Source organism: Rattus rattus, chromosome 11 (assembly GCF_011064425.1).
Source record: "Rattus rattus isolate New Zealand chromosome 11, Rrattus_CSIRO_v1, whole genome shotgun sequence".
In the NCBI taxonomy this organism is placed as follows: Eukaryota; Metazoa; Chordata; class Mammalia; order Rodentia; family Muridae; genus Rattus; species Rattus rattus.
The window spans coordinates 18,922,608-18,946,503 of NC_046164.1; the positions used below are offsets into that span (position 1 = coordinate 18,922,608).

Here is a 23,896-nt window from a genome sequence, read left to right on the forward strand (position 1 = left end):
GATAACTTTAAGGAGGATATCAATAACTCCTGTAAAGAAATACAGGGAAGCACAGGCAAACAGTTAGAAACACTTAAAGAGGAAACAAATGAATCCCAAAAAGAAATACAGAAACACACATACACACACACACACACACACACACACACACACACACACGTTAAGGAATAAAACAAAAATGTACAAGACCTAAAAATGAAAATAGAATCAATAAAGAAATCACCAATGGAGCCAAATCTGTAGATGAAAATCTTATTAAAGAGATCAGGAGCTACAGATGCACGCATCACCAACAGAATACAAGAGATAGAACAGAAACACTTAGGTATAGAAGACACCATTGAAGATGTTGGCACATCCATCAAAGAAAATACAAAGTGTAAAAAGCTCCTAGCCCAAAACCTCCATGAAATTCAGGAGACAATGGAAAGACCAAACATAAGAATAATAGGAGTAAAAAAAGGATAATAAAAATAGAAGTCTGTGAAGATTCCATGTTCAAAGGGACAGAATAAAAATCTTCAACAAAATCATAGAACACTTCCCTAACCTAAAGAAAGAGATGACCATAAATGTACAAGAGGCCTACAGAACTCGAAATAGATTGGACCAGAAAAGAAAATTCTTTGGTCACAAAATAATCAATGCACAGAATAAAGAAAATTAAAAGCAGTAAACTTATTGTGATCCTGATGGGACAAGTAATGTATGATGGCAGACCTATTAGAATTGCATCAGACTTCTCAACAGACATCCTAAAAGTCATAAAATCCTGGATACATGTCATTCAGACACTGGGAGAACACAAATGTCAGCTCAGACTAATATACACTGCCAAAGTTTCAATAACCATTGATGGAGATACCAAGATAATTCTAAACCGAAACCAAATTTAAACAACATCTTTTTACTAATCTAGTCCTACAGCGAATACAGAAGGAAGCCTCCAACACAAAGAGTGTACTCACTCAAGAAAACACAAGAAATCAACATACACACACCCACACCCCCCACACACAGAATATCACTTCCAAGAAAATGCAACTAAAAATCATTGGTCTCTAAACTATCTCAACATTAATAAAAGTGGTTCACCAAGGAAAAGACAGTCTAACAGATTGGACATGCAAACAGGATCCATCATTTCACTGGATACAAGAATCATACCTCAGCACCAAATCAGACACTACATCAGCATAAAAGGATGGAAATTTTTTCTAACCAAGTTGTCCTGAGAAATAAGATGGAATCATGATTGTAATATATGATAAAAGAGACTTTTAACAAAATGTAATCCAAAGAGATAATAAAGGACACTTCACACTCACCAAATGAAAAGTCAACCTAGATGAAGTCTCAATTCTGAACATCTATGACCCTAGTTCAAGGTACCCACATTAGTAAAAGAAACTTTACTAAATCTCAAAATCAAAATTGAACCTTACACTAGTGGGAGAGAAAAAAAAACCCTCACCAGTAAAGAGTTCATTGAAACAGAAATTAAACAGAAACAAAGTGAAACGAACAGAAGTTATGAACCAAATGGATTTAACAGATATCTACAGAAAATTTCACCCTATTACAGAAGAATATACCTTCTTCTCAGCACTTCACAGATCCTTCTGAAAACTTGACTATATAATCAGGTGGAAAATAAGCCTTGACAGATGCAAAAAGATTGAAATCATTCAGTGCAGTTATGAGACCAGCACAGATGAATGCTGGACTTCAATAAAATAACCGAAAGTCCACATACTTGTGGAAACTGAACAACTCTCTGTTCAAGATATTTTGGTCAGGGACCAAATAAAGAAAAAAGAAAGTAAAAAACCTTTCTAGAATTCAATGAAAGTGAAAGCACAGCATTCCCACAATATGGGACACAATGAAAAGCAATAATAAGTAGAAAACTCATAGCAGTAAGTGCCTTCATAATGAAATTGGAGAGATCCTATATTAACAGTTTCACAGCACATTTGAAACTTCTACAAAAAAAGAAGCAGACACATCCAAGAGGAGGAGATAGCTAGAATCAGCCAAACTATGGGCCAAAATCAATTAATTAGATGAAAAGAGGAAGATACAACGAATAAAATAAATGAAGAGCTGGTACTTCGTGAAAATCAGCAAGAGAGATAAACCTTTAGCCAAAATAACTAAAGGGCAGAAAGAATATATCTAAATTAAAAAGAAAAAGAAGAAGAAATGAAATGAGAGACACAACAAGAGAAACTGAAGAAATTCAAAAAGTCATTATATCTCAGCTATTCTCAACAAAACTGGAAAATCTAGATGAAATGGATGACTTTACAGTCACATACAATGTACTGAAGTTAAATCGAGGTCATGTGAACTATGTATAACATCCTATTACCCCTAAGGAAATAGGTGCAGTGATTGTAACCCTCTCAGTTTGGCCTCCCAAGGCCAAATGTTTTTAATTTAGAAATGTACCAGGAGGATCTAATATCAATACTTCTCAAACTATTATACAAAATAGAAACAGAAGGAACAGTAGCTAAGATATTCTATAAAACTGCAGTTACCCTCATACCTTAACCAAATAAAGATCCAAGAAAGAAAGGGAACTTCAGACCAATTTCACTTACAAATGGAAAGATACTCAATATACTTCTCAAAAACTGTATGTAAGAATATATCAAAACTATCATTTGCCACAATAAAATAGGCTTCATAGCAGGAATGCAAGGATGGTTCAATATATTAAAATCCATTACCTTAACTTACTATATAAACAAACAGAATGAAAAATGTCACCTGATCATCATATTAGATGTTTAAAAGCCTTTGACAGGTAAACACCACTTCATGTTAATAGTCTTGTATAGCAGGAACAGCAAGGCTGCCTCTATGTAAATGGTGGTGGCCATGCAGCTTCAAAAGCATATACTTCAGGAGGACCTAATTGCGGACTGCCTGTGACACCAGCATTCCTGCAGGAGGACCTAATTTAGGACTACCTGAGAAAGCAAGGATTGCTGGTACAAATAATGCCAGCCAATCAGGAATTGCTGTTTAGAATTGATACTTTCTTAGAATCAATGGGACATGGGTGGAGGATATTGAAGGAACTTTCCGCAGTGCTCAGATGAAATTGCTGCAGCATTCTCATCTGCTTTTGGAGACTTTGTTTTTGGCTCTGCACCAAGTATCCCCTGATCCTTAAGGGCAGGTAGGGTCAGGTGGAGAGCTGTTCAGGGTGCAGGCATAATCTTCAACTTCCTCATTTTGTGAGTGCTTGTAGACTTCCTAGTTGTCTTTTGAGAGGCTCTGCCAGAGCTTTATCATTATAGATGCAGATGCTTGTTCCCAATGACCAGATATAGCACAGAGATTGCAATGGAGGTGATAGGGGAAGGACTGAAGGAACTGAAGGCATTTGCAAATCCATAAGAAGAACAATATCACCCAACGTGACACCCCAGACCTCCCAAGGACTAAACCACCAACAAAGGAATAAACATGGAGGGACCCTGGCTCCAGCTGCATATGTAGAAGAGCATGGACTTATCTGGCATCAATAAAAAGGTAGGGCCTTGGTCCACTTAATTCTTGATATCCCAGCTTAGCAGAATGCAGTGTGCTGAGCCAAAAGTGGGTGGATGGATGGGGGAACACCCTCATAGAAGCAGGTGGCATAGAGGGTCTTTGGAAGGGAATCTTGTAAGGGGGATAACAATTAAATTGTAAATAAGTAAAATAACCAATATCAAATTAAAATGAAATAATATGTGTAATAAAATATAAAATTAAATTAGGTATACAAAATATTTTGTGTATGAATATTAAAATAGTATTATTCAAAATATTTGTGTTACTTAGGTCGATAGTAATCATCCAAGATCCACAGACACGCTAGTGTGAATTTCGGTATCATGTAGTCTCCTACATGTACTGTATTTCTAGTCATTGCTTAGGGGAATTCAAAATACTCTGAAAACTGTGTTCTGGCCATTCATCTTAGTTGCCTCCCAGAACCTATGCCCTTTTATTGAATGCACCCTACACTTCAGCCTCAGGATATAGAAGTAATGAGCTGAAAGTGACCAGAAAGTTTCATTTCTGTGGAAAATCATTCAGCTTAACTGAAGCGGTTATAAAATTTTCCATGAGTGAAATCAAATCCAAGCCCTACCCAGTTGTAAAACTGGTGGACCACCACAAAGCCTAGAAAGAATACATGTATTATACTAGAGCTGTGGCAAGTTTAACTTTGGGAAAACCAACACCTGTCTAATTGTCCTTAAAGCACTCAACAGAAATAAAATGAGTTTGACTGTAAATTCAACAAGTAATCTTAACTCTTTATATCTTAGAGCCTAAAGGAGAACCAAATCATGCTATTTCTGTAAACCAGACTAATTCTTAATGCCTATCCTTAATAAAAAAATAAGCATAGTACTGTTTACTAAGAATACAAGTTATTTTTAATTGACTTGTTAAAAATAAGAAAAATTTTAATTTTCGGCATTGCAGAAAATCTCTACTTGTTAACATGAAGGGATCTAACTATGGGGCATCCAACCGCATGTGATATATACACAAATTTACTCTCCCCCTGCAGCTCAGAAAACATCATTTGAAGGTACTCAAAATCTGGAGCTGTAGGGTTCCTGCTGAGGGCAGTGTCTTCTGTGTAAGAGTGGAGCTGCACCTTGATAACATAACAAGTGAATTACCTAAGTAAGACATACAAAATGACATTACCAGTTGGCATGCCATAGAGAGGGGGAAATTTTCATACAACCACACACCTAAGTGGAAAATAACATGCATTAAACTGATGCTGAGACATGGAGTTTCGGTCTTCTATGTTATATGACACCCTCATGGATCATGGGCATCAGGAATACATGTGTTTCACATACATCTATGAGACTAACCATTAATTGGGTAAGCATTAATCAATCAATCAATAAACAAATCAATCAATTCTAAAAAATGACCTATACAATATTCTGAACTGTAGGATTTTAACCACTCTGTTCTCCATGATAGTCCTGTCAGTACCAACTACATAGCTAAAGATCACTTAAAAGATGTATTTAGGAGAAATCTAATTAATTTTCAACAGGATATTCTATGTATTTACATTTCTTTTTTTTTTCATTTCAAATGTTATCTCATTTCCTCCCTTTTCTATCCCCCTTCCCCCTCCACATTCTTCCATGAAGATTCTCCCATTCCCACCCACCCACTCCCAATTCAATGCCCTGGCATTACCCTATATAGAGGAAATGAGCCTTCACAGGGCCAAGGGCTTTTCCTCCTATTGATGCTAGATATTGCCATCCTTTGCTACAGATGTGGCTGGAGTCATGGGTCCCTCCATGTACTCATTGTTTGGTGGTTTAGTCCCTGGGAACTATGGGCGGGGATCTGGTCGGTTAATATTTCTGTTCTTCCTATGGGGTTGAAAACCCCTTCACGCCTTCAGTCCTTTCTTTAACACTTCAATTGTGATCTGTGTGCTCAGTCTGATGGTTAGCTTCAAGTATTATCTCTTATTAGTAAGACTGTGGTAGAGTCTGTCAGAAGACATCAGCAATAGTGACTGGGTTTGATGGCTGCATATGGGATGGATTCATAGGTAGGGGAGTCTCTTGATGACCTTTTCTTCAGTCCCGGCTCCACTCTTTGTTCCTGTATTTCTTCCTGTGAGTATTTTGTTTTCTCTGCAAAGAAAGACTGAAGCATCCATATTTTGGTCTCCTTCATCCAGAGCTTCATACAGTTTGTGAATTATTTCTTTGGTATTCAGAGCTTTTGGGCTAATATCCACTTATCAATGAGTGCTAACATCTGTGTTCTTTTGTGACTGAGTTACCTCACTCAGGACGATATTTTCTAGTTCCACCCACTTTCTTAAATATTTTTGTAGCCATTGTTTTTAATAGCTGAGTAGTATTCCATTGTGTAAATGTATCACATTTTCTGTAATCTTTCTTCTGTTGAAGGGCATCTGGGTTCTTTCCAGCTTCTGGCTATTATAAATAAGGCTGCTATGAACATTGTGGAGCATGTGTCTTTGTTATATGTTGGGGCATCTTTTGGTTATATGCTCAAGAGAGGTATAGCTGGGTCCTCGGGTATTTCAATGTCCAGTTTTCTGAGGAACCTCTAGACTGATTTCCAGAATGGCTGCACCAGTCTTCAATCCTACCAACAATGGAGGAGTGTTCCTTTCTCTCCACATCCTTGCCAGCATTTGCTGTCACCTGAGTTTTTGATCTTAGCCATTTTCACTGGTGTGAGGTGAAATCTCAGGGTTGTTTTGATTTACATTTCCCTTATGACTAAAAATATTGAACATTTCGTTAGGTGTTTCTCAGCCATTCAGCATTCCTCAGCTGTAAATTCCTTGCTTAGCTCTTAACCCCATTTTTAATAGGGTTATTTGACTCCCTGCAGTCTAACTTCTTGAGTTCTTTGTATATTTGGATACAAGCCCTCTACAATTGTAGGATTGGTAAAGATCTTTTCCCAATCTATTGGTTGCCATTTTGTCCTAACCACAGTGTCCTTTGCCTTACAGAAGCTTTGCAGTTTAATGAGATCCCATTTGTCGATTCTTGACCTTAGAGCATAAGCCATTGGTGTTTTGTTCCGGAAATTTTCTCCAGTGCCTATGTTTTCGAGGTTCTTCCTATCGTTTTCTTCTACTAGTTTGAATGTATCTGGTTTGATGTGGAGGTCCTTGATCCACTTGGACTTAAGCTTTGTACAGAGTGATAAGAATGGATTGATCTGCATTCTTCAACATGCTTGCTGCGACCAACCTCGACCAGCAAGAAAGACACGACCGGAGGAGATCTTCTTCAAGCAGTTTATTCAGGAACCTTGATACAATCTTCTACTACTATCCCAGGGAACGCCCTACATCAGCTTAAGTACCCAACGCCAACCAACCCCAATGTGCCACGTGGGTCATGCAGACAGGCTGTCACTATGCAGAACCTAGCAGGCCAGGCAGGCATAGCCAAATAAGGACTTGCTTACTACAAGGAACGCTCACCGTCGGAGGGTGGAAGGCGGAAACCAGTGCCATCTTGGAGGCGCGGCACATCGCAGCTCCCTACACATGCTGACCTCCAGTTGAACCAGCACCATTTGCCGAAAATGCTATCTTTTTTCCATTGGATGGTTTTGGCTCCTTTGTCAAAAATCAAGTGACCATAGGTGTGTGGATTCATTTCTGGGTCTTCAATTCTGTTCCATTGGTCTATCTGTCTGTCTCTGTACCAATACCATGCAGTTTTTATCACTATTGCTCTGTAATACTGCTTGAGTTCAGGGATAGTGATTCCCCCGGAAGTCCTTTTATTGTTGAGGATAGTTTTAGCTATCCTGGGCTTTTTGTTATTCTAGATGGATTTAGATATTGTTCTGTCTAACTCTATGAAGAATTGGGTTGGAATTTTGATGAAGATTGCATTGAATCTGTAGATCACTTTTGGTAAAATGGCTATTTTTACCTGCCAATGTTAATCCTGCCAATCCATGAGCATGGGAGATCTTTCCATCTTCTGAGGTCTTCTTCAATTTCTTTCTTCAGAGACTTGAAGTTCTTATCATACATATCTTTCAATTGCTTGGTTAAAGTCACACTAAGGTATTTTATGTCATTTGAGACTATTATGAAGGTTGTCATTTCCCTAATTTCTTTCTCGGCTTGTTTTTCTTTTGTGTAGAGGAAGGCTACTGATTTATTTCAGTTAATTTTATACCCAGCCATTTTGTCGATGGCCGTTATTAGGTTTAGTAGTTCTCTGGTGGAACTTTTGGGATCACTTAATTATACAATCCTATCATCTTCAAATAGTGATATTTTGACTTCTTCCTTTCCAATCTGTATCCCTTTGATCTCCTTTTGTTGTCTGATTGCTCTGGTTAGGACTTCAAGAACTTTATTGAATAAGTAGGGAGAGAGTGGGCAGCCTTGTCTAGTCCCTGATTTTAGTGGGATTGCTTCAAGTTTCTTTCCATTTAGTTTAATATTAGCTACTGGTTTGCTCTATATGGCTTTTACTATGTTTAGGTATGAGCCTTGAATTCCTCTTCTTTCCAAGACTTTTATCATGAAGCTGTGTTTAATTTTGTCAAATGCTTTCTCAGCATCTAATGAAATGATCATGTGGTTTTCATCTTTCAGTTTGTTTATATAGTGGATTATCTTGATGCTTTTCAGTGTATTAAACCATACCAGCATTCCTGGAATGAAGGCTAATTGATCATGATGGATGATTGTTTTAATGTGCTCTTGGATTTGGTTTGCAAGAATTTTATTGAGTATCTTTGCATCGATATTCATAAGGGAAATTGGCATGAAATTCTCTTTCTTTGTTGTGTCTTTGTGTGGTTTTGGTATAAGAGTAATTGTGGCTTCATAGAAGGAATTGGGTAGCGCTTCATCTGTTTCAATTTTGTGGAATAGTTTGGATAGTATTGGTCTTCTATGAAGGTCTGATAGAATTCTTCACTGAACCCATCGGGACCTGGGCTCTTTTTGGTTGGGAGACTTTTAATGACTGCTTCTATTTCTTTAGGAGTTATGGGGTTGTTTAAATGATTTATTTGTTCCTGATTTAATTTCGGTACCTGGTATCTGTCTAGGAAATTGTCCATTTCCTCCAGATTTTCAAGTTGTGTTGAATATAGGCTTTTGTATTAGGATCTGATGATTTTATGAATTTCCTCTGGCTCTGTTGTTTTGTCTCCCTTTTCATTTCTGATTTTGTTAATTTGGACACACTCTCTGTGTCCTCTGGTTAGTCTGCCTAAGAGTCTATCTATCTTGTTGATTTTCTCAAAGAACCAACTTTTGGTTCTGTTGATCCTTTGTACAGTCCTTGTTTCTACTTGGTTGATTACATCACTGAGTTGGATTATTTCCTGCCTTCTACTCCTCCTGGGTGTATTCGCTTCTTTTTGTTCTAGAGCTTTTAGGTGTGCTGACAAGCTGCTGATATATGTTGTCTCCTGTTTCTTTTTTCAGGCACTCAGAGCTATAAGGTTTCCTCTTAGCAAAGCTTTCCTTGTATCCCATAAGTTTGGATATGTTGTACCTTCATTTTCATTAAATTCTAAGAAGTCTTTAATAACTTTGTTTATTTCTTCCTTGACCAGGTTATCATTGAATAGAGCATTATTTAACTTCCATGTATATGTGGGCATTCTTTCCTTATTGTTATTGAAGACCAGCTTTAGGCCATAGTGGTCTGATAGGACTCCTGGGATTATTTCTATCTTTTTGCATCTGTTGAGGCCTATTTTATGACTAATTATATGGTCAATTTTGGAGAAAGTACCGTGAGGTGGTGAGAAGAAGGTATGTCCTTTTGTTTTAGGATAGAATGTTCTATAAATATCTGTTAAGTCCATTTGGTTCATGACTTCTCTTAGCCTGTTTATGTCTCTGTTTAGTTTCTGTTTCCATGATCTGTCCATTGATGAATTCGGAGTGTTGAAATCTCTTACTATTATTGTGTGAGGTGCAATGTGTGGTTTGAGCTTTAGTAAGGTTTCTTTTATGTATGTAGGTGCCCTTGTATTTAGAGCATAGACATTTAGGATTGAGAGTTCATCTTGGTGGATTTTTGCTTTGATGAATATGAAGTGTTCTTCTTTATCTTTTTTGATGACTTTTGGTTGAAAATCGATTTTATTCTAAATTAGAATGGCTACTCCAGCCTTCTCCTTCAGACCATTTGCTTGGAAAGCTGTTTTCCAGCCTTTTACTCTGAGGTAGTGTTTGTCTTTGTCTCCGATGTTTGTTTCCTGTAGGCAGCAAAATGTTGGTTCCTCATTGAATATCCAGCTTTTTAATGTGTCTTTTTTTGGGGGAATTGAGTCCATTGATGTTGAGAGGTATTAGGGAATAGTGACTGTTGCTTCCTGTTATATTCGTGTTTGGATGTGAGATTATGTTTGTGCCTGTCTTCTCTTTGTTTTGTTGCAAAACGGTTAGTTTCTTGCTTTGTCTAGGGTGTAGCTTGCCTCTTTGTGTTGGGTTTTACCATTTATTATCCTTTGTAGGGCTGGATTTGTAGAAAGATAGTGTGTAAATTTGGTTTTATCATGGAATATCTTGGTTTCTCCATCTATGTTAATTGAGAGCTTTGCTGGATACAGTAATCAGGGCTGGCATTTGTGTTCTCTTAGGGTCTGTATGACATCTGTCCAGGATCTTCTGGCTTTCATAGTCTCTGGCGAGAAGTCTGGTGTAATTCTGATAGGTCTGCCTTTATATGTTACTTGACCTTTTTCCCTTACTGCTTTTAATATTCTTACTTTATTTTGTGCGTTTGGTGTTTTGACTATTATGTGTCGGGATGAGTTTCTTTTCAGGTCCAATCTATTTGGAGTTCTGTAGGCTTCTTGTATGTTTATGGGCATCTCTTTCTTTAGGTTAGGGAATTTTTCTTCTATGATTTTGTTGAAGATATTTACTGGTCCTTTGAGTTGGGAGTCCACTCTCTTCTATACCTAATATCCTTAGGTTTGATCTTCTCATTGTGTCCCGAATTTCCTGTATGTTTTGGGCCAGTATCTTTTTCCATTTTCCATTATCTTTGACAGTTGTGATGATGATTTCTATGGAATCTTCTGCTCCTGAGATTCTCTCTTCTACTTCTTGCATTTTGTTGTTGATGCTTGTATCTTCGGCTCCTTGTCTTTTCCTTTGGTTTTCTATATCCAGAGTTGTCTTCCTTTGTGCTTTTTTTTATTGCTTCTATTTCCATTTTTAATTCCTTCACCTGTTTGATTGTGTTTTCCTGTAATTCTTTCAGGGATTTTTGCATTTCCTCTCTATAGGCTTCGGCTTGTTTATTTGTATTTTCCTGCATTTCTCCAAGGGAGTTCTTTATGTCTTTCTTGAAGTCCTCCATCATCATGATCAAATGTGATTTTAAATCTAGATCTTGCTTTTCTGGTGTGTTTGGATATTCAGCGTTTACTTTGGTGTAAGAATTGGGCCCTGATGATGCCATATAATCTTAGTTTCTGTTGCTTGGGTTCCTGCACTTGCCTCTTGCCATCACGTTGTCTCTTGTGTTACCTTGTTCTGCTATTTCTGACAGTGGTTAGACAGTCCTATAGGCCTGTGTGTCAGGAGTGCTGTAGATCTGTTTTCCTGTTCTCTTTCAGCCAGTTATGAGAACAGTGTTCTGCTTTCAGGTGTGTAGTCATTCCTGTCTACTGGTCTTCAGGTTTCCTGTGGGCGTGTGTACTGAGTCCATCAGGAAGGTCACCTGGAGCAGAAAAGTTGGTCTTGCTCCTGGTCTCAGGCCTGGAGTTGCTTCTCAGATCCTGGTTTCAGCTCTCCGTGAGGGTAGCAACCAGAAGGGCCTGCCCTGCGTTCTCTGGGGACCCTGTGCACAGGCGGCCCAGATGGCGCTAGGTATCTTCTGCTAACATCAGAAATGTGGGCAGAGAGTAGTCTCCTCTGGCTTCCAGGTATGTCTGCCCCTCTGAAGGTGTAGATCTCTCTCCCAAGGGATTTGTGTGCAGGGAGCCGTTGCACTGGGTCCCTTCAGATCTGGGCAGTGTCCGGACTGCAGTGATGAGTGTCCCTATCTTCCTGTTCCCAGAGGCTCTATAAGGTTTCCTATTGGGCCAGGGATGTGGGCAGGGGTGGGCACGACTAGTGGTCTCTCTTGTCCTGCAGTCTCAGGAGTGCCTACATCTCTGGGCGGTGTGCTCTCTCTCCTACAGGTTTTGGGTGCAGGGAGCTGTTTGATTGGATCCTTTCAGATCCGGGCAGTGTCTGGACCACAGCCTACTGTACTCTTCTTAGTATGGTATTTGATATTCTGAATATCTTCATAGCATATTATGAAGCTATTCCAATATCTCATGTCTCTGTGGTGGCCATTAACAATATTCAATGCTGTAACCATGCTCCACCCTCTACTAAGTTTAAATCTTATTTTTCTTTTCAAATCAATGCCTTTATTGCATCAGTAATGTCTGACATTCCAATTCCCACTTAAGGCAATTTACCAATTTTAGTAAATTGTTTTAGTTTCTGTTGCTGTAACAAAACACCATGGTCAAAACATATATGAGATAAGTTTTATTTCCCTATGTCCATTGGTCACACTTAATTGAATGATGCCAAGACAAGAACATGGATGCAGTGATTCAACGAGAGCCCATGGAATAATGCTGCCTAGATGAAGCACAGTCACCTTATAGTAATCCTTAATGTAGAACATTTCTTAAACACATACCTACAAATCAAAGTGATTGGAGCCTCTCCTTAATGGAGATTTCCTGTTTTCAATATGTTTAGGTTTGTGAGAGCTCATTTGCCACCAAAACTTACTAATTGGTATTGCTTTAGGCAGTGCTGTCCTGTGGTATAAATACTATATCTTGATATTACTTTTTTTGATGATTTATGAACACTTTTGTTAAGACAAAACAAAGTAGATATGTTGAGTATCATCTAATATTTTAAAGGTATCAAACTTTCCATAAAGCAATTTATCATTTTATTTCTTAAGAAAATTTAAATCTGATTGAACTAAAAGAACATAACACTTTTGGACAAAGATACACCCTAACAACCCTGCACTAGAAGCCAAGATGGAGAAAACTTCCACAACTACCATAACCTTCCCCCTGGTGCTGTGGTATACAGGGAGGAAGGTGATCCATACACTGTAGAACACCAACATGCTGAATGTTAGGAACTTGGCTTCATTGAATCTGTCAGGAAGGTTCCTAGCCAAGAAAGCCACAGTGAAGCTCCCCAAAGCCAAGGACCCCAAATATCCCAAGACAAAGTGGAAAGCAATGACTGAGCCTTTGTTGCAAACAATGATGATCTTCCCATGTTCAGATTGTATATCTTTATCAATAAAGGGAGGAGATGTCACCAACCAGATTCCACAGAGGACAAGTTGGATTAGGGTACAAATGGGAATGAGCAAGTTAATTGCACCTTTTATCATCATCTTTCTTTTCTTTCTTCCTGGAGTAGTTAGCTTGAAAGCTGTGACCACAGTTATCGTTTTGGCCAACACGGTAGAAATAGCCACTGTGAAAAATATTCCAAATGTTGTCTGCTGCAGGATGCAGGTGACATGGTTGGGGTGTCCAATGAAGAGAAATGAGCAGAGAAAACAGAAGACTAGAGAGATGAGCAGGATGTAGCTGAGAATGCGGTTATTGGCTTTCACAATGGGAGTATCCTTGTATTTCACAAAAGTGACTAGTACTAGAATTGTGATGGCTGAGAAGGACAGGGCCATGCAGCATAGTGCCATCCCCAGTGGATCTTCATAAGCTAGAAATGACACAGCTCTTTGGAGGCATTGGGTTTGCTCTAAGTTGGCATACGAATTATCTGGACACCTCACACACTGTTCCATATCTGCTGGCAAACAACAATAAACCCTTATAAGATACCATTATATGCTGCCCTTATAAGATAGCATGACTGTGTAGCTAATAATTGTATAATTGCTTTATTCAGAGGATATATCAATAAATAATTTGCTGTTGAGAATATATTCCATTCCTTATTGTTCTAGGGACTACTAACTTAAGTTTGCTGTCAATTCACCTATGCTTTTTGATTGAACAAATCATCATCATAGGGAATGGAACAGTTATTTATTAAACAGAAATGAATAAAAATATGATGAATACCAATATTTATGATCTCAGATTATTTTATTCCACAAACCATACATTCTCTACTTGGAGACAAGGGTAGTATGCTGACATATTTATTGATGCCTGTTGACCAAAAACATGTACTTTGTTTGCTTCGGCAATTGTTCCCTTTGGCTGTATAGGCTCCTGAACATTCAATTCTTCATGCAAATACTATTTGTGTAAAGGAATATTTTCATTCTTGAAGCCATATGCTTCATAGTACTATCCATGTTGCTCTTGTTCTGGTACAATATCTATTCCCCCAACTACACATTCCACATTTCATAGTTAAGGCCTTGAAGTTTATGGCATGAAAGTTATTGATATTGATATTCATCCTTCTTTCCTTAGTTAGGCTTTGATTAATGATAAGCACTCTCCCACCTTTTGTTGCATTCTTAAAATCTTCACCCTTTTTTTAATTTTTTGATAGGAAATGCTTAATCCTTTATGCCATGTAAGCTCTTAAAATATGTTTCATTAACAAACACCTGTTGTTCTTAGCATCTTGTCTTTGTCAGGGACTAAGCTAGGTGATGGAAAGATTGTGGACTGATGATGTAGTCAAGATTCTTTATATAAAGAATCAAAGAAGAATAAAAACATCTGCATAGATTATTGATAAAATTGTTGTTTAAAAATTGTTACACATGCATGTTCCCCTAAACATTTTCTGCATAATATAAGATCAGTAGCCACCATATTGTGAGAGAAATGAGTTGTTTGTAGAAGAAATTACAGTATATTTGCTTGGGTCCAAAAGTTGTTAATATTATTTAATTATTAAATTCTGTAACATGGAGATTTTAGGTCTTCAGTTTCCATCTAGGCAATATCATATTTCTAGTTTAGGAAAAAGATAATCGGATTCAACAATTTTTTCCTTCATGCAAGCATGTACCTGTTTCATTAGAAATTTCATTTTCTGGGCACTGGACACAATCAAAGCAGCAGTCTGCTGTTTGTTTCTCATGAATTTTCCTGAATCCAGCAGTACATGTCACACTACACATGGAAGAGGGAACCTGAGGCAAGATACACACACACACACACACACACACACACATTATCTATATGCGTATATATAAACATATAATATTCATTAATGAACTACACACATTATATATATTTTATATAAATATGTATTTAATGTGTATGTGTGTGTAGTTCATGAATGCATCATATATACAATGACCCATAGATTAATATATGAGACATTAACAGGTATTTTCCTCTGACAATTGATTAATTTGTAGTACCCTGCAGTGCACTGAATGCTATACAATAATAACTATGTTATGTAATATTATGTATGTAACATTTTGAGTGTAACAATTTAAATTTTCTCCTTGCTAACATGATTAATCCAAATGGCATGTTTATGTGGCATTACTTTCTCTCTCAAGATTTATAAATGAGAACACTGAGTTGTATGGAGAGAGGTCAGGTACATCAAGAAAGAATTGTTTGATAGCTACGAACAAAGCATGTTATATAAGACTCTCATACAATTAATGAACTTTTTGTAACTGGAAAAGAAATCTTTGAAACCACATTCCATCCCTCCTCCCCCTGCTTCTATTAGAGAGTACCCCCATCAACCTGTTCACTCTGGTCTCACTGATCTAACATTCACCTATTCTGTGGCATGCACCCTCCACAAGAATAAGGGCCTCCATTCCTACTAATGCCAGAGAAGGCAGTACTCTGCAGAGGAGGGGAAACTAGGAAGGTGGATAATATTAAAAATGTAAATAAATAAATAATAAAAAATCTATAAATTAAAAAAAGAAAACCTTGAATCTGGAGAAATACTTCTTTAATGAATACGTGCTATACTTAATTAGGCTATAAATATGTTCATACATAATCAGAAAATCTCATGGTTTATATGTAGTTACAAATTTATATATATATATGTAGATGTATATATAGCTATAAATTTAATAAATACATTTCTGTAGTGTGGAGTAAATATTCACATAGATGCAATTGAAAATAGAATTCAGAGTCCTTTGATCCCTATGACCAGATTTACATGAAGTTCAATGCTATCAAATTTTGGTGCTTGAAATTGAGAATGGTCATTTGCAAGAGTATTAATTGGTCTTAACCACATGGCTATTATTTGAGTGCCTCCTATTTTAAAATTTATGTATCTTTAAAAAAAAATAAAAATTTTGGTATACCTACCAATGTTTTTTCTGTGAGCCACTCCGAGTCTTCAGATATATGAAGTTGTTGACTCTGTGGGAAACAAGGAAAATAGCTTCCTATTTTCACTTTTAACCCAAGGCCTTGTGGAAAATTCCAAATGATGAAAATGTCATACTCGGCACACTGATTTTCCCTATGGTTCATGTTCACCAGTTCTCCAACAGGGTTAGTGAATACCCTGGTTTTCAGCAAAGAAGCCACCTAAATGAGGTGCATCATTACATGCTTACAAATGCATATCAATACAGAGAATGCCAAATTGATAATGTCCCATAATCTTTTAATGTTTTTCAGAAAAGACAGGTGTATTAATGTAATCATATGCAGCAAAATACACTATACTGAATAATTACAAATTAACATACTTCATATTAATGTTTGATGGTAAAACAAGCTAGAATATATGATTACCAGAGAACAAGTAATATGGTGTTTGTGTATGTACATATGTTTGTCAAAAGTAATATTTAAAAGCTGAAGCCAAATATGTGAGAACTAAGAGGAATTCAAAAAAGTCTGGAAGTTTTGGAAATAAAGTATGGTAGTGGATCACTCACGAACATACGGCATACATATATGAAATTAACATAATAAAATGTATACTTTTAATCATTTGTGTTTTTATAAATTATTATTAATTTAAACAAATAACTATTAATCAGAGCACATGCACTTATTCTTGAGAAATTATTCTTGAGAAAAATACTCTAGTCTAGTCATCACTGAAGGCGTTTATGATAAAACTCTTGGCTCCTATTTTAAATTTTGAACTTATTTGGTAAAATGTTTAAACACATTTTAACACAATTCACTGATATTCATAAAAACGTATTGTCTCCTACTAAAAGTTATCACTGCACGTGATATATATCTATATAAAGATTCATTTGGGAGTTTTTCAGTGTAGAAAACTTTACATATTCTCTAACAAATGTATGTGAAATTCTCAGGGGCCTGAAAGGTCACATTGATATATCTAAGCATGATGAAATGTAAGAAACTTTACCTGCTGACAGTCAGGGAATAATCCTTTGGGTTCTTCCATTTTCTGAGACTCTACTTGTTGAAGAATGAGTTGATGGTACGTGTGGGCCACAGCATACACAGCATTATACAAGTTGTAACCTTCTTCACTCAGGACCATGTCAAATGTGTGCAGTGCTAACCATTCCAATGGGTTGTTGAAAGTAAAATAATCCATTTTGCTATTGTTCTTCGAGATAGAACAGTTAAAATGATTCCACTGCAGCATAGACTGTGAAATGTCTACTGGATACTTGGAAGTGTTTATTGTTTGCATAAAATTTCTAAATACAGCAATGTCACTGTGATGGTGTGCAAAAGTGACAGTCCCATGGAAGAAATCAAGGCTGAAATCTTTTTTATTTGTGATGACATCCCATTGTGAGGTTGTGATCCAGATTCTCTGTGCACCTAAATACTCCCATCTTCTAAAGCTGACTTCTAGAGTAGAGTTAATTTTACCATAAATGACAGCAACCTTTGCTGAAGATGTCATAAGTTGTTGGTCATATACCTTAGCCCTTGTCATGTATATCTGCATGTTTTCTGGGATCATATTCACAAAAGCTAAACAGATCGTATGCCTTTGCATTTCTTGTCTCAAGTCTGAGAGAAACTGAATACCTTGGTCATCGTTTGAGATGACCAGTCCTATCCAAGTCCATCCAAAATGAAGCATCAAGGAGACCATGCCATGGAACAAATATGTGTTCTTGGTTGCTACCTGATAGATATAGGGAAACTGCTCACGGTCATTCAGATTAGGGTCAAATGGTCCAAAGAAAATCTAAAGAGCATAGAAGAGAGGATGAAACATCCACATGAGGAATAAGATTGTTAGGAGATTTGGACTCATATGCAAGTAATGTTCCTCAGTGTTCAGAACTCAGATTAAGGAGAGTAAGATTATTCTATACATATCATATATTTTCCCATTATATTCTAAACCATTCCTGACAAATCGAAATGTTCTAGAAAACAGTTTTCCTGTTTGCTTAGTACATTTAAATAATCTGATTACCTATTCAATATAGTTCTCAAAGCTCTAGCCAAAGCAATCAGACAACAAAAGGAGACCAAAGGGATACAGATAGGAAAGGAAGAGGTCAAAGATACTATTTGCAGATGATATGATAATATATTTAAGTGATCCCAAAAGTTCCACCAGAGAACTACTAAACTGATAAACACTTTCAGCAAAGTGGCTGGGTATAAAATTAACCTAAATAAATCAGTAGCCTTCCTCTACACAAAGGAAAAACAAGCGGAGAAAGAAATTAGGGAAACGACACCCTTCATAATAGTCCCAAATTATATAAAATACTTCGGTGTGACTTGAAGCAAGCAAGTGAAATATCGGTATGATAAGAACTTCAAGTCTCTGAAGAAAGAAATCGAAGAAGATCTTAGAAGATGGAAAGATCTCTCATGCTCATGGATTGGCAGGATTAATATAGTAAAAATGTGAACTACAGATTCAATGCAATCCTCACCACAAATCCAATCCAGTGCAGCATAGAGATAGACAGAACAATTTGCAAATTCATCTGGAATAACAAAAAACCTAGGATAGCTAAAACTATCCTCAACAATAAAAAGACTTCCGGGGGAATCACTATCCCTGAACTCAGGCAGTATTACAGAGCAATAGTGATAAAAACTGTATGGTATTGGTACAGAGACAGACAGATAGACCAATGGAATAGAATTCAAGACCCAGAAATGAACTCACACACCTATGGGCACTTGATTTTTGACAAAGGAGCCAAAACCATCCAATGGAAAAAAGATGGGCACTGGAGAAAATTTCCTGAACAAAACACCAATGGCTTATGTTCTAAGATCAAGAATTGACAAATGGGATCTCATAAAACTGCAAAGCTTCTATAAGGCAAAGGACACTGTTGTTAGGACAAAATGTCAACTGACAGATTGGGAAAAGATCTTTACCAATCCTACAACTGATAGAGGGCTTATATCCAAAATATACAAAGAACTCAAGAAGTTAGACTGCAGGGAGACAAATAACCCTATTAAAAATGGGTTTCAGAGCTAAACAAAGAACTCACAGCTTAGGAATGCCAAATGGCTGAGAAACAACTAAAGAAATGTTCAACATCTTTAGTCATAAGGGAAATGCAAATCAAAACAACCCTGAGATTCCACCTCCCACCAGTCAGAATGGCTAAAATCAAAAACTCTGGCAACAGCAGATGCTGGCAAGGATATGGAGAAAGAGGAACACTCCTTCATTGTTGGTGGGATTGCAGACTGGTACAACCATTCTGGAAATCAGTCTGGAGGTTCCTCAGAAAATTGTACATTGCACTAACTGAGGACCCAGCTATACCTCTCTTGGGCATATACTCAAAAGATGCCCCAACATATAGCAAAGACACATGCTCCAGTATGTTCATAGCAGCCTTATTTATAACAGCCAGAAGCTGGAAAGAACCCAGATGCCCTTTAAGAGAGGAACGGATACAGAAAATGTGGTACATCTACACAATGGAATACTACTCTGCTATCAAACAATGACTTTATGAAACTCATAGGCAAATGGATTGAACTGGAAAATATCATCCTGAGAGAGGTAACCCAATCACACAAAAACACACATGGTATGCACTTACTGATAAGTGGATATTAGCTCAAATGCTCGAATTACCCTAGATCCATAGAGCAAGTGAAACTCAAGAAGAAAGACCAAAATGCAAATGCTTCTCTCCTTTAAAAGGGGAATAAGAATACCCTTGGGAGGGAATAGGGAGGCAAAGTGTAGAACAGAGGCCCATTCAGAGCCTGCCCCACATGTGGCCCATACATATACAGCCACCAAACTAGATAAGATGGATGAAGCAAAGAAGTGCAGGCTGACAGGAACCAGATGTAGATCTCTCCTGAGAGACACAGCCAAAATATGGCAAATATATAGGCCAATGCCAGCAGGAAACCACTGAACTGAGAATAGGACCCCCGTTGAAGGAATCAGAGAAAGGACTGAAAGAGCTTGAAGGGGCTTGTGACCCCATATGAACAACAATGCCAACCAACCAGAGCTTCCAGGGACTAAGCCACTACCCAAAGACTATGCATGGACTGACCCTGGGCTCCAACTGCATAGGTAGCAATGAATAGCCTAGTAAGGGCACCAGTGGAAGGGGAAGCCCTTTGTCCTGCCAAGACTGATCTCCCAATAACAGGATTGTGGGGGGAGGGTGGTAAGGGGAGGAGAATGAGGAGGGGAACACCCATATAGAAGGGGAGAGGGAGGGGTTAGGGGGATGTTTGGTAGCAAACTGGGAAAGGTAATAATGATTGAAATGTAAATAAGAAACAACCAATTTTTAAAGGTGGAGAAAAGGAAAAAAAAGAAATATCCCCATTGGAAAAAATAATCTGATTATTTTATTCTTTGTGTGTGTGTGTGTACATGTGTGTACATGTGTTTGTGTGTGTGTGTGTGTGTGTGTGTGTGTACATGTGTGTGTGTAGCAGCATACTCACAAATGCATGGGGTCCACCTTTTCTTGTAGGGACATGTAAATGGAATTTAAAGTTGGTAATTCGTTCAGTGTCAAACATTCTTACCTTTGGTATCATAGAATAAATTGACAATTTTAAGGATGTTGTCCTTGATGGTCCTGTAAGTTCCACATCACAACGTTGCTTTTCATCACAGTTATAATTAATTAATTCAAAATCGTTGCTTTGTTGTGAATATGCTGCATCTAGATTTCCAAATGTATCTTGACACATGCCAACAATCATGGAAAATATCAAAGACATGTTGGATAAGAGATAAGGATTCTTGTTGATCTCATCAGTAGCAAAAAACATTACCAGAAAAAACTCATATTTTCTTGCTGGTATTCTAAAACCAAGCATAGTGATGATTAAGGGAGATGTTTGAAAAATAAAATATCAATTGCAGTTAAGTTTGTACCACAAGACATTCTAAATTTCTGAGTAAATGTCATGAAATAAGCCTTGTAAATTAGAGATCTTAAAATTTGTGTACAATTTAAAAATTCCTAGACCTATGTTACTAAAATATGGTAAATTTTGTAATTTAAAATCAATAAGGAGCTTGTTTTATCTCTGAATTTCATCTTCTAGTTTCATTACAGTCCTACTGAGTAAGATTGTTATAAAATAATCTTGGAGATGAAATTCCACAAATACAAAATAAAAAGCATGACTTGAACCACACATGAAATACATAACACATTTGCACTATATTTTTATTATTTAAATGTACTTTATATTCAAACATGTTAATAATACTTTATATTTTTCAAATCACATATTACATCAAAAATTTTTGTTCAACTTTTATATTCATATACCTTTGTACCCAAAAATATCATTAATGAATATTTAATGTTTATTACTCATGATCGTATATCAAATGTTGCATACTAAATGGTTTCAAAACTCAAAATATTATTTGAGTATCAAGCAGAGTAAAAGAGCATAAAGTATTAATAAAAGGTGAATCATTTAGAAATATATTCAAAAGCCCTTATATGATACATAGAATGAGATTTGCGTACAATTAACATAGATTGAGAGTATGCAAAATGAATGATAAATCTGTGTACATTGTCTAACAATCAGTGTACTTAATAAAATATCAGTATTTTTAGGAGAAATTTTATAGTATCAGTAAGAATATTTTTCAAATTTCAAAGTAGGAAATACTCTTTGAATTTAAACATCATAAAAATGCTAGTTTCAAGCACAGTGAGAAAAATTATCAATAATATTTCCATGTTCATAGACATACATTTAGTGTTTTCAATTGTTAATATTCATTAAGCAATAATTATTTGAACATATATTCCACTGATATTTATTTATTCATTTCAAGTACATAAAATGATAAAATATACTATGTAATCTGAATATTATCCTTTAGGCTTCTTTACACATCAACTTAAAGTTACCTTTTAGTGTGTTGTCACTATTTTATTTTTGTAAAAGTGGATTGAGATTTCTCTTAACACTCTCAGTGGTCCTAATTCTTTAAGATGCTTTCAGAGACGTCTGAGCACTAAGATCTTCTTTCCATATGAAATGTGTTCCTCTGCCCAAGCACAGTTGGCAGTTCATATATTCATCTGTTATTATTAGAAATTACTTCTCATCAGGAGTAAAACACCAAACATGCTCTTTTGCTGAAATTTGTACTTTTCGAATGAATGTTTGGAGATAATTTTTCTGTCTAAACATGAAAAGTGTATTGATGCGATTCATATATTTGTAAATTTGAATCTTATTATGGCTTATAAAAGTGTTACTAATGAGAATTTCCACTATTTTTTTCTAATGAGATGTGGGATAATCCAGAATTCATCAGAAATAAAATTCCTACTGACCTAACATAGAAGTATAATAATGTGAAACCACCACCACTATCAAAGTATACACTGTATACTGTGGCTAACAATTAAAAATGTTTTCTTTAAATTTCAAAGACACAAACATTGAATAAGAAATAAGATGAGAGTCAAATCTAGAAAAGTGCAGGAAACTTCAGTTCATGAAAGAATGAAGTCCAAGGCACACTGGTTAGTTAAAATTTGAGTGATTTCAACACTTCTTCCCTCAGGATCTGCAGGCACAAATGATAACATTTCAAACTTGGAATCAAAGAACTATGTAGCCACATTGATAACAGCTTCATAGCCACAAGAAGTACATTTATTCTCCTATATTTTCTTTAATGTTACTTTTTTTAAAAATTAAATAGAATATTGAATATCTGAATGATACAGATAGAATAAATTTCTGGCAACAGAATAAGGAATCTGCAGGCTTTTTCCATATTCAGTGACAACTCCAGAATGACAGGAGGGGCTCATTTTAAGACTATTTAAAAAGCAAAGTATATGTATGCTTATAAGTATATATATAATAAATATACATGTAATCACATATAGTAGACTTCCCTCCACCACCCCACACATATTTCAATGTATGAGTGTATGCACATCTGTTAGGGGCCAAAATTAAATAACATTTTTATTGAGGCCTTTAGATGCATGCTCATACAGGTATGGTTGGGAGACAATTGAAGATAGGCAGTGATGCAATCTATTCATATTGAGATTTTGCCAAAAGTGGGAATTGTGAATTCAAGGAAATGAAGAAACATATTCCACTACATGATATCCACAGTCAGGCGATAGAATCTAGTCTCTCTCATCTTCCAGCCTTGTGAATTAGAGCCCAATGTAGTAAAGCTAAGCTAAACTGTGACACCTTTGAAAGTATTAAAATAGTGATTGATGTTATAAATAATTTTCTGTTGTTCCTAAAGTTACAGGGGGAAAAACACGACAGAATCTCACAGGTTGTGTACACAGTTACATATTTCTTATTAGTGATATTGAAGCAGGAAATAAAGTTAATAACTTACCTAAAATTAATATTGTGATTATAATAATTTTCTTCAATAGGTCCCTCGAGTGTAAAAACAAAAAATCCACAGTCACTTTCCAAATCTCCATCTTTATCTTCACTATTCTTTATCCTCCAAAAGCAACTGGGTTCAGTCAAACTCCACAAGATGACAGAAAACTTCAGGAACAAAAAGGCAACAGTGAAAGCACACAGCTTCTTCATGTCTGCTAGGATCTTGGAGGGAGCAGTTGTGAAACCTGTTTTTTATGCAAGCAAACATAACATACTCATTTACACTTATGTGTATATTTTAAGGCTCCTGTTGTCTGGAGATCCAATGGTTCCTTTCCATTGACCCTAGGTTTTGCTCCCTGGATACAATGGGAAAATTCTGGCCTCCAGCTCTACATCTGAGGTCTGAAAACTTTTGATCAAAACAATTCCAAAATCATGTTTTGAAGATCATGTTCTCCATCCACAGCTGCCATGATTTCATTAACATCCATGCCATAAACGTTCCAAAGGCCAATATTCTCTTGAACAGCTTGCACCAGACCAG

General features: G+C 36.5%; 1 protein-coding gene across 3 annotated transcripts; it reads right to left on the reverse strand.

Annotated features, from left to right (window-relative positions):
• Positions 1-12,518: 12,518 nt before the first annotated feature.
• On the reverse strand, positions 12,519-23,559 carry LOC116912313 (vomeronasal type-2 receptor 116-like). Of its 3 annotated transcripts, none has more exons than XM_032916332.1 (6): positions 23,354-23,559; positions 20,521-20,803; positions 16,913-17,716; positions 15,883-16,107; positions 14,591-14,714; positions 12,519-13,402 (listed from the first exon to the last, which is right to left on the reverse strand). In XM_032916332.1, the coding sequence occupies exons 1-6, from the start codon at positions 23,557-23,559 to the stop codon at positions 12,519-12,521; spliced, it is 2,526 nt and encodes an 841-aa protein (XP_032772223.1). The 3 variants fall into 3 exon arrangements, with proteins under 3 accessions (XP_032772223.1, XP_032772222.1, XP_032772224.1); XM_032916331.1 differs by having other exon boundaries at positions 12,519-13,405; XM_032916333.1 differs by lacking the exons at positions 14,591-14,714; positions 15,883-16,107 and having other exon boundaries at positions 13,385-13,405.
• Positions 23,560-23,896: the final 337 nt, after the last annotated feature.

Bases quoted from the DNA above. Each gene is read 5' to 3' on its own strand.
- LOC116912313 (XM_032916331.1), bottom strand. From the start codon at position 23,559: ATGAAGAAGCTGTGTGCTTTCACTGTTGCCTTTTTGTTCCTGAAGTTT. The intron at 20,804-23,353 runs GTAAGTTATTAA...GCTTGGTTTTAG, and splicing joins AATCACAATATTAATTTTAG to AATACCAGCAAGAAAATATG. The intron at 16,108-16,912 runs GTAAAGTTTCTT...CACCTCATTTAG, and splicing joins TATTCCCTGACTGTCAGCAG to GTGGCTTCTTTGCTGAAAAC.